This window comes from Anguilla rostrata, chromosome 11, assembly GCF_018555375.3.
Source record: "Anguilla rostrata isolate EN2019 chromosome 11, ASM1855537v3, whole genome shotgun sequence".
In the NCBI taxonomy this organism is placed as follows: domain Eukaryota; kingdom Metazoa; phylum Chordata; class Actinopteri; order Anguilliformes; family Anguillidae; genus Anguilla; species Anguilla rostrata.
Genome location: NC_057943.1, coordinates 767,586 through 778,969, shown reverse-complemented (window position 1 = coordinate 778,969; position 11,384 = coordinate 767,586). Strand labels below are relative to the sequence as shown.

Below are 11,384 nucleotides of genomic sequence, written 5' to 3'. Positions count from 1 at the left end.
CTTACAGAATACAGGAGCAGGTGCTGCCTCACCCAAATCAGGAGTCCTGCTGCATCAGCATCACCTCTCCTCCCCTCCCTCTGTCCCTCTCTCTCTCTCTCTGTCTTCTCTCCCTCTCTCCCTCCCTCACTCGCTCTCTGGGGCACAGGTCCATGTTCTTGGAATCGGACTGGCTGTTCATGAGAAACTGGTGCACCCAGAAATGCGTCCCCTGCACAAGAAGCTGATAGATCAGTTCCAGATGATGCGGAGCAGTCTGTACCACGTATGTACCAACTTGCCGTGTTTATTTTTATTTTAAAAATATTTTTCCTCCTTTTCGCCAAATATGGAATGCCTAAGGGGTATATTTGACAGGCAAGTATGTGCTTGAGAAAGCACAGATAAATGTGTGTTTATCACACTGTAGTTCATGAATCAGGCTCACTCAGGCATGAGTCAGAGGAAGACACTTCATATGCAGCTCAACAGGCAGATTTGCTGCCGCTCAATTGACCTGTGGGGGTCGCTAGTGAGCGATTCTGTGTTAGCGTTTAGCATGCTCTATTTCTGTGTTCGCGTCTAGCACACTGTATTTCCATGTTAGCGTGTAGCACACTGTATCTCTGTGTTAGCGTTTAGCACAGATCTCTGTTAGCGTTTAGCTGCTTGTGTCTCTGTGTTAGCGTTTGTCATATCTTTGTGTTAGCCTTTAGCATGCTTTATCTCTGTGTTAGCGTTCAGCATGCTGTATCTCTGTTAGCGTTCAGCTGCTTATGTTTCTGTGTTAGCATTTAGCTGCTTGTGTCTCTGTGTTACCATTTAGCACGCTGTATCTCGGTTAGCGTTTAGCTGCTTGTGTCTCTGTGTTAGCGTTTAGCATTCTGTATCTCTGTGTTAGCTTTAGCACGCTGGATCTCTGTTAGCGTTTAGCTGCTTGTGTCTCTGTGTTAGCGTTTAGCATTCTGTATCTCTTTTAGCGTTTAGCTCCCTGTATCTCTGTGTTAGCGTTTAGCACGCTGTATCTCTGTTAGCGTTTAGCTGCTTGTGTCTCTGTGTTAGCGTTTAGCACACTGTATCTCTGTGTTAGCTTTAGCACGCTGGATCTCTGTTAGCGTTTAGCTGCTTGTGTCTCTGTGTTAGCGTTTAGCATTCTGTATCTCTTTTAGCGTTTAGCTCCCTGTATCTCTGTGTTAGCGTTTAGCACGCTGTATCTCTGTTAGCATTTAGCTGCTTGTGTCTCTGTGTTAGCGTTTAGCATTCTGTATCTCTTTTAGCGTTTAGCTCCCTGTATCTCTGTTAGCGTTTAGCTGCTTGTGTCTCTGGTGTGCAGGGGCTTCCAGGCCTGGATAAGCTCAGTCCAGTGTGCTCCGGAGCCAGTACTCCCCGCGGCATGCACTCCTCACACAACCCAATGAGCCCAGAGAGCATCAAACTACTGCACCGCCACAGGTGAGATGCACACACACACACACACACACACACTCACTCACGCACGCACGCACGCACACACTCACACACGCACACACACACACACACACACACATATACACACTCACACACACACACGCACACACACACACACACACACACACACGCCGCGCACACATACACACACACGCACGCACACGCACACACACACACATATACACACTCACACACACACGCACACACACACACACACGCCGCGCACACATACGCATGCACGCACACACACACACACTCGCACACGCACACACACACACACACTCACACTCACACACGCGCACACACACGCGCGCACACACACACTCACACTCACACACGCGCACACACACACACTCACACACTCGCACACACGCACACACACACACACACACACACTCACACACATTGTCATTGTCATTCCCCTTTCCTTCTCACATTCCCTCACATCACCACCTCTTCCTTCACCTTTTTCTCCCTTTCTTTCTCTCCTCATCTCTCCCCCCCTCTCATTTCCTTTCCCTTCTCCTCTTTCTCTCTCTCTCCTCTACCCTCTTTCTCACTCTCTCCCTCTCTATCTCTCCTCTACCCTCTCTCTCACTCTCCCCCTCTCTATCTCCCCTCTCCCTCTCTTTATCTCTCTCTCACTCTGTCTCCTCCCCCTCTCTTCCTCTCCCTCACTCTCTCTCCCTCGTCCTCTCTCTCTCTCCCTTTCTCTCTCTCCTCCACCCTCTCTCTTTCACTCTGTCTCCCCTCTCCCTTCTTCCTCTCTCTCTCCCCCTCTCTCCTTCACTCTCTCTCCCCTCTCCCCTCTTCCTCTCTCTCTCCCCCTCTCTCTCTCCCTCCCTCTCTCCAGTCCCTTGAATCTGCAGGGTTCTGTGCATCACTCCTCTTCCTCCCTCTCCTCCTCCAGCGAGGCGGGTAACCTGCTCATCCTGACGGACAACCTGGGGGCGGAGCACCCCGAGGATCTGTACCGCATTCAGGTGTGTGTGTACACCTGCAGGTGTGTCTCAGTGCAGTTCAGTAGGGCAGTGAATGTAGGTCAGTATAGTGTTATTCCAGCACCAGCTTTATATGCCTTTCCCAGAGCAAAATGTACAAATACGATCATAGAAAATCTCATACTCATAGCGTCTCTGTCTGTTTGCTTTCCAGCCAAGCCCCTCCTCTTCCAGCCTGAGCTCCGCCCACTCCACCCCATCTCAGCTGATGAGCTCCGCCCCCTCCAGTGGCAGAGGTGAGTAGGGGTGGGAGGAGTCATGCGTTCACGAGGGCAGGATCCAGTTTCTGCACTTGGACTACATGGTAGCATTAGCATGAAATATATTTAAGAAGATACACACAGACAATGCATACCGTGTGATTAACTCCGCCCCCCTCCCATGTGATAGGTTCCCCGTCCTTACCTGACCGGTATAAACATACCCGGGAGATGCTCATGGTCCTGCCCCCTCACCGAGATCGACCAATCGGTGGCACATACTCCTCCGTGATGGAGAATGGACAGGTAGGCCACACCCGCTCCTGCTTCACCTGTGGGAGTGTAGAACATGCAGCAGGTGTGGTGGTGTGTGACACAGACTCACCTATGGGAGTGTAGAACATGCAGCAGGTGTGGTGGTGTGTGACACAGACTCACCTATGGGAGTGTAGAACATGCAGCAGGTGTGGTGGTGTGTGACACAGACTCACCTGTGGGAGTGTAGAACATGCAGCAGGTGTGGTGGTGTGTGACACAGGACTCCACCTATGGGAGTGTAGAACATGCAGCAGGTGTGGTGTGTGTGACACGACTCACTATGGAGTGTAGAACATGCAGCAGGTGTGGTGGTGTGTGACACAGACTCACCTGTGGGAGTGTAGAACATGCAGCAGGTGCGGTGGTGTGTGACACAGACTCACCTGTGGGAGTGTAGAACATGCAGCAGACTCACCTGTGGGAGTGTAGAACATGCAGCAGGTGTGGTGGTGTGTGACCCAGTCTTGCTGCTCCTTACAGCCGGGGGGGTACCAGCGCCCTTTCCCTCAGCAGGCCGTCAGCCCCTGCAAGCCCTGTGGAGACCCCGCCCAGGGAGACAGAGGTACTGACACCTGTGTGTGTGTGTGTGTGTGGTGTGTGTATGGTCTGTGTGTGTGGGGTGTGCATGCGTGTGCATGCGTGTGTATGATGTGTGTGTGTGTGTGTGTGTGTGTGAGTGTCTGTGTGTGAGTGTGTGTGTGTGTGTGTGTGTGGTGAGTGTGTGCGTGTGTGTGTGTGTGGTGGATGTGTGTGCATGCGTGTGTATGGTGTGTGTGTGTGTGAGTGTGTGTGTGTGTGTGTGTGTGTGTGTGTGTGGTGTGTGTGGTGTGTGCATGTGTGTGTGGTGGATGTGTGTATATGCGTGCTTGTGTGGCTCTGATGCTAGTTGTTGTTCTGCAGTTGTCTCCTCAGTTCCCAGCAGCTGGTCAATGACTCTGGATGGTGGGGGGGTCCGAGAGCCCCTCCCCCTCCTGCAGACCCACGGAGCCCCCCCTGTGCCCCCCCGCAGCCTGCCTCCAGGTGAGATTCCCTCCACCAGGGGGAGCTGTTCTGTGCTGGCCTCTGGCCTTTCCTCTGTCAGGAGTGCCACATGTGGTTTACCATTATACAGTACAGCAGATATACAGTATACCATTTTATACAGTACAGCAGATATACAGTATACCATTTTATACAGTACAGTAGATATACAGTATACCATTTTATACAGTACAGCAGATATACAGTATACCATTTTATACTGTACAGCAGATATACAGTATACCATTTTATACTGTACAGCAGATATACAGTAAGCAGATATACAGTATATCATTTAATACAGTACAGCAGATATACAGTATACCATTTTATACTGTATGGCAGATATACAGTATACCATTTTATACAGTACAGCAGATATACAGTATACCTTTTTATACAGTACAGTAGATATACAGTATATCATTTTATACTGTACAGCAGATATACAGTATATCATTTTATACTGTACAGCAGATATACAGTATCATTTTATACTGTACAGTAGATATACAGTATACCATTTTATACTGTACAGCAGATATACAGTATACCATTTTATACAGTACAGCAGATATACAGTATACCATTTTATACTGTACAGCAGATATACAGTATACCATTTTATACAGTACAGCAGATATACAGTATATCATTTTATACTGTACAGCAGATATACAGTATATCATTTTATACAGTACAGCAGATATACAGTATATCATTTTATACTGTACAGCAGATATACAGTGCCATTTTGTACAGTACAGCAGATGTACAGTATACCATTTTATACAGTACAGCAGCTATACAGTATGTCATTGCTTCAGTTAAGATAAACTGCAACACAAATACACTTGTGTTAAGTGTGTACATGAATGCAATCTTATATTGTGAGTAATGACTGGAATATTCTCCTGGATGTAGTGGAAGAGGAGGATATGTTTAGTTTGGTGCAGCTAGGCATTGTTTCATTTTATTTGAGTTGTGTGTACAGCGAGAAACAGCCATACCTCATGCTTTTATGTGAAGCTTTTTTGTTTGTTTTTGCTGCTGGAATTGTTTCAGTATTTCAGAGAGCTCTGACTAGGAGGCAGCTGGTGTAGATTTCTGGCTCCATTTAATATGGTCTGCTGTCTTAACCTTCAACCAGAGAGTTATACGTACCGTGTATGTGTGTGAGTGAGTGTGTGTGCATCTGTGTGTTTGTGTATGTGTGTATGTGTGTGAGTGTGTATGTGTGTGAGTGAGTGTGTGTGCATCTGTGTGTTTGTGTATGTTTATGTGTGTGTATGTGTGTGAGTGTGTGTGTGTGTGTTTGTGTATGTATGTGTGCGTTTGTGTGGGTGTGTGTGTGTGTATGTGTGAGTGTGTGTGTGTGGGTGTGTGTATATGTGTGTGTGTATGTGTGAGTGTGTGTGTGTGGGGGTGGGGGGTGGGGGTTGTTTATCCTGCTTGGTTGTTTTAATGTGATTTCTTGATGACTGATTTATGGCCTGAAATGGTATCATGTTGCATTTTTGCACCCTCTGTGGTGCTACCATGGAAACGGTGGTTCTGTGACCTCATCGCTGTGTCTAAAGGGTAGGCACCACATAACGGCATCTCTAGACCAATTCTTTTTATTTTTGAGGTTTTTCTTCAAATTAAGCTGAAATTGTTGTTAGTATGGCTTCAAACTGGACAAATTGATCATTCCTGACGGACACACCCGAATTCACTCCGGACAATTACCTCTGTGATGTGTGACGTAATTGGGTGAACACAAACAGCTCTACTATTCTGTCTTTAGGTTGAAAAGATGGACAGCACTGAAACGTTTGATTTTGAATCAAATGCCATTATCAGTAAGTCGGATAACTCTGACTCTGATGAGTCTGTACAAGACACAATCGCTGTTTCTAAGACGGCAATACAGTTTGAGCCAGAGGTGATCGGAGCCAACAACCTGAGTACTTTCTAGGAGGTTCGCTTGTTAGGTATCTTACCACGATCCATACGAGAAGACTGATATCAATTGTTGCCTTGTCCCTGTGTGTCCAGTACAAGGATATTAGACAGTACTGGCTGCACGCTAACAGTGTTAGCTCTATCAATGGCTGCAGATGGACAGCACTAGCTTAGCTCCTGCCTTAGGATCTACTCTAATCCACCTCTGGCAAACGAATTTGTCTAGCATCATCTGTTGATTTAACTCATTTTCCATTAGCATTGTCACAATAACTTTATACGCATCAAGTGTATAGCGCTCGATCCTGCAGCCACATCAGGCTCTGCTGGAAGGACGGGCCCCATCCCAAAGCTGCCTCAGTCTCCCTGCTGCTCACCAACCCCCCCTCACCCACCCCCCCTCCGTCATGCAGCAAGCAGCTAGCTCACTGCCCCTCTCCACAGGACTGTGGGTATTTTGTGTGTTTGATTGTAGTGTCCCCCTGTCTCTCCTGTTTAGGGCCCTTCCTGATGCACTACGATGGTTTCCAAGGCAACGACTTCCCTCCTGCCCTCCCCGTTCGCTCCTTACGCAAGGTACCCCTCACCTGTGCACCTGCCCCTCCCCTCACCTGTGCACTTGCCCCTCCCCTCACCTGTGCACCTGCCCCTCCCTTCAGCTGTGCACCTGCCCCTCCCCTCACCTGGCCTCCTCAGTCTGGCTGTCTCCACTGCCCCGCAGTCCCAGGACAGGACAGCAGAGGGTGGGGCTCATTATTTGGGGCTTTTGTGTGGCTGTTCATGTGTGCTTATCTGGGGTTATGTTCTTTCATTTTTGGTTAATTCGGGGTGTACAGGGTTGGGTTCAGTAATTTGGGGTGCTCATGTTTCTGTCCTGTATTTTGGGGTGCTCAGGGTGGTGTTGTGTATTTTGGGGTGCTCAAGGTCGTGTGCTGTATTTTGGGGTGCTCAGGGTCGTGTGCTGTATTTTTTGGGGTGCTCACGGTGGTGTCCCGTCTCTCCGCAGTCCCCCCTGCACCCCGTTCTTGCCTCGCCCACCAGCTCGCAGTCGGGATTGGATGGGAGTAACTCCACCCTCTCCGGCAGCGGCAGCAGTGGGGTCTCGTCCCTGAGCGAGAGCCACTTCGCCCCGCCCCCCGACACCCTGGACTCCGCCCCCACCCCGCCCTGGGCCGCCGACAAGGAGGCGGAGTCAGCCTACCTGCACGTGCGCTACGGCGTGTGCGAATCAGACGGCCTGGAGCCCGGGCGAGCCCCGCCCTGCCGCAGCCACCCCGCCCCCCCAGAGGGGCACCACCACCACCACCACGCCCCCTACTACTACCACGCCCCGCCCCCCTCCGTGCCCCCGAAGCCACACCCGCGGGAGGGGTGCGTGCCGGAGGAGTGCGGGCGCCCCGCCCCCCGCTCCGTGCACATCCCCCGCAAAATCTCCCAGCAGCCCCTGCTCGGCTGCAAGGGAGACCCCGCCCGGGTGGCCTGGGAGCACACCATCAGTGAGGAGTAGTGATCGCTATGGTAACGCAGGCTCCACTCTTCCTATTGGCCAGTAGAGCCTCCTGCAGTCCTCCCATTGGCCAGTAGGCCCTCCTACAGTCCTCCCATCGGCCAGTAGGCCCTCCTGCAGTCCTCCCATTGGCCAGTAGGCCCTCCTGCAGTCCTCCCATCGGCCAGTAGGCCCTCCTGCAGTTCTCCCATTGGCCAGTAGGGCCTTCTCCAGTCCTCTCATTGGCCTTCTATAAGCATTCTGGCAAGAGAAATGTCATAAAAATTACAGATATTTAAATAAGATTCAATGAAGCTTCTAGTCCGCAAACAACATCAGCACTTTTATTTACACCCCAGTGTATGAGTGCTTGTGGGTGCTTGTGTGTGTGTGCGCGCGTGTGCGCGTGTGTTCATGCATGTGTGTATGTGCTGATTGTATGTGTGTATGTTGATTGTGTGTGTGTGTGTGTGTGTGTGTGTGTGGTGATAAGTCAGGCTGTCTGTGGTGTGGGGGACACCAATGAGGAGAACAGCCTGTTTTTTTTCTTCAGTAGTTATGTCCGGTTTGGGATGCCGTAGTGCTCTGGACTAATGGAGTCAGGAAGTGCTATCTGGGAAGAAGTATAAATATCTGTGTTTATCCAATGCTCTCAGAGAATGCTTCATTTAGACCGGAGCATTCTGTTTAAGATAACTTTCTGTAGGAACATATCATGGTTATGGAGAATTCTTATGTTGCTTTTTTTACTTGAGGCAAAACAGTGATTCATTCATCAAAAGCAGTGTTTGTGAAACCAAAATTGTTCATTGGAGATCAGAGGAGGAGGATTTGCAGACAGACTTGGAGAGGGACTGCCAAGAAAGGTCATGAAAATCCATACTTTAGCACTTAATTCTGGAACACCAAATATTTTACTTATTGATGCCTAGTTTGTAAATCAGAAAGGAATACTGTGATATATATCAATATAAGGGAAATGAGGGTCCACACTGCAGTCTGGGTTTAATGTGGGGTTTGAACGTACTGTCCATCATGTGGTGTATTATTCTAAAAAACAAGCATAACTGAGTACCACTGAGGCTGATTCATCCTGTGTGAGTGTTAAGGGACTGGGCGAGTGGGTCCTGTGTGAGTGTTAAGGGACTGGGGGAGTGGGTCCTGTGTGAGTGTTAAGGGACTGGGGGAGTGGGTCCTGTGTGAGTGTTAAGGGACTGGGGAGTGGAATGGGTCCTGTGTGAGTGTTAAGGGACTGGGGGAGTGGGTCCTGTGTGAGTGTTAAGGGACTGGGGGAGTGGGTCCTGTGTGAGTGTTAAGGGACTGGGGGAGTGGAGTGGGTCCTGTGTGAGTGTTAAGGGACTGGGGGAGTGGGTCCTGTGTGAGTGTTAAGGGACTGGGGGAGTGGGGGTCCTGTGTGAGTGTTAAGGGACTGGGGGAGTGGGTCCTGTGTGAGTGTTAAGGGACTGGGGGAGTGGGTCCTGTGTGAGTGTTAAGGGACTGGGGGAGTGGAGTGGGTCCTGTGTGAGTGTTAAGGGACTGGGGGAGTGGAGTGGGTCCTGTGTGAGTGTTAAGGGACTGGGGAGTGGAGTGGGTCCTGTGTGAGTGTTAAGGGACTGGGGGAGTGGGGTCCTGTGTGAGTGTTAAGGGACTGGGGAGTGGGTCCTGTGTGAGTGTTAAGGGACTGGGGGAGTGGGTCCTGTGTGAGTGTTAAGGGACTGGGGGAGTGGGTCCTGTGTGAGTGTTAAGGGACTGGGGGAGTGGGTCCTGTGTGAGTGTTAAGGGACTGGGGGAGTGGGTCCTGTGTGAGTGTTAAGGGACTGGGGGAGTGGGTCCTGTGTGAGTGTTAAGGACTGGGGGAGTGGGTCCTGTGTGAGTGTTAAGGGACTGGGGATGGAGTGGGTCCTGTGTGAGTGTTAAGGGACTGGGGGAGTGGAGTGGGTCCTGTGTGAGTGTTAAGGGACTGGGGGAGTGGAGTGGGTCCTGTGTGAGTGTTAAGGGACTGGGGGAGTGGAGTGGGTCCTGTGTGAGTGTTAAGGGACTGGGGGATGGGTCCTGTGTGAGTGTTAAGGGACTGGGGGAGTGGGTCCTGTGTGAGTGTTAAGGGACGGGGGAGTGGGTCCTGTGTGAGTGTTAAGGGACTGGGGAGTGGGTCCTGTGTGAGTGTTAAGGGACTGGGGAGTGGAGTGGGTCCTGTGTGAGTGTTAAGGGACTGGGGGAGTGGGTCCTGTGTGAGTGTTAAGGGACTGGGGGAGTGGGTCCTGTGTGAGTGTTAAGGGACGGGGGAGTGGGTCCTGTGTGAGTGTTAAGGGACTGGGGGAGTGGGTCCTGTGTGAGTGTTAAGGGACTGGGGGAGTGGAGTGGGTCCTGTGTGAGTGTTAAGGGACTGGGGGAGTGGTGTGGGTCCTGTGTGAGTGTTAAGGGACTGGGGAGTGGGTCCTGTGTGAGTGTTAAGGGACTGGGGGAGTGGGTCCTGTGTGAGTGTTAAGGGACGGGGGAGTGGGTCCTGTGTGAGTGTTAAGGGACTGGGGGAGTGGGTCCTGTGTGAGTGTTAAGGGACTGGGGAGTGGGTCCTGTGTGAGTGTTAAGGGACTGGGGGAGTGGGTCCTGTGTGAGTGTTAAGGGACTGGGGGAGTGGAGTGGTCCTGTGTGAGTGTTAAGGGACTGGGGGAGTGGGTCCTGTGTGAGTGTTAAGGGACTGGGGGAGTGGGTCCTGTGTGAGTGTTAAGGGACTGGGGGAGTGGGTCCTGTGTGAGTGTTAAGGGACTGGGGGAGTGGGTCCTGTGTGAGTGTTAAGGGACTGGGGGAGTGGGTCCTGTGTGAGTGTTAAGGGACTGGGGAGTGGAGTGGGTCCTGTGTGAGTGTTAAGGGACTGGGGGAGTGAGTGGGTCCTGTGTGAGTGTTAAGGGACTGGGGGAGTGGAGTGGGTCCTGTGTGAGTGTTAAGGGACTGGGGAGTGGAGTGGGTCCTGTGTGAGTGTTAAGGGACTGGGGAGTGGGTCCTGTGTGAGTGTTAAGGGACTGGGGGAGTGGGTCCTGTGTGAGTGTTAAGGGACGGGGGAGTGGGTCCTGTGTGAGTGTTAAGGGACTGGGGGAGTGGGTCCTGTGTGAGTGTTAAGGGACTGGGCGAGTGGGTCCTGTGTGAGTGTTAAGGGACTGGGGGAGTGGGTCCTGTGTGAGTGTTAAGGGACTGGGGGAGTGGAGTGGGTCCTGTGTGAGTGTTAAGGGACTGGGGGAGTGGGTCCTGTGTGAGTGTTAAGGGACTGGGGGAGTGGGTCCTGTGTGAGTGTTAAGGGACTGGGGGAGTGGGTTTGTTGTACAGGCTGTCGCTGGTGGAATCTCCTGCTCTCAGTAAGATGCTTACAGGCATGTAAAACTCCATAACTCCTCCTTCACCACAGGAGATCATTCCGCCACCACCAGGACTGTCCTCTGTGTACACTCACACCGTACTCTCCACCCACACACTCTCCACACGCGTACTCTCCACACATACTCTCCACCCACATACTCTCCACACATACTCTCCACACTTACTCTCCACACACACTCTCCACACATACTCTCCACGCGTACTCTCCTCACTTACTCTCCACACTTACTCTCCACACGCATACTCTCCACACGCGTACTCTCCACACATACTCTCCACACACATACTCTCCACACGCGTACTCTCCGCACATACTCTCCACACGTACTCTCCACACACATACTCTCCACACACGTACTCTCCGCACATACTCTCCGCACATACTCTCCACACGTACTCTCCACACATACTCTCCACACGTACTCTCCACACACATACTCTCCACACATACTCTCCACACGTACTCTCCACACACATACTCTCCACACATACTCTCCACACACACTCTCCACACATACTCTCCACGCGTACTCTCCACACATACTCTCCACGACACTGATGGAATGGCTGACAGGCCCTCGTTAAACTGGGCCTCTG

At 51.3% G+C, this 11,384-nt stretch overlaps 1 protein-coding gene across 1 annotated transcript in view; it reads left to right on the top strand.

The window, feature by feature from the left end:
- The window catches only part of LOC135235035 (dedicator of cytokinesis protein 3-like), a 76,801-nt gene extending 69,108 nt beyond the window's left edge, over positions 1–7,693 (top strand). The window contains exons 44-52 of the mRNA XM_064300233.1: positions 149–265; positions 1,313–1,431; positions 2,300–2,429; positions 2,602–2,683; positions 2,838–2,953; positions 3,446–3,527; positions 3,866–3,985; positions 6,432–6,508; positions 6,939–7,693. Of these exons, the coding sequence (XP_064156303.1) occupies positions 149–265; positions 1,313–1,431; positions 2,300–2,429; positions 2,602–2,683; positions 2,838–2,953; positions 3,446–3,527; positions 3,866–3,985; positions 6,432–6,508; positions 6,939–7,439 (1,344 nt within the window). The 3' untranslated portion in view covers positions 7,440–7,693. The remainder of the gene's footprint in view (positions 1–148; positions 266–1,312; positions 1,432–2,299; positions 2,430–2,601; positions 2,684–2,837; positions 2,954–3,445; positions 3,528–3,865; positions 3,986–6,431; positions 6,509–6,938) is intronic.
- The last annotated feature ends 3,691 nt before the right edge of the window (positions 7,694–11,384 follow it).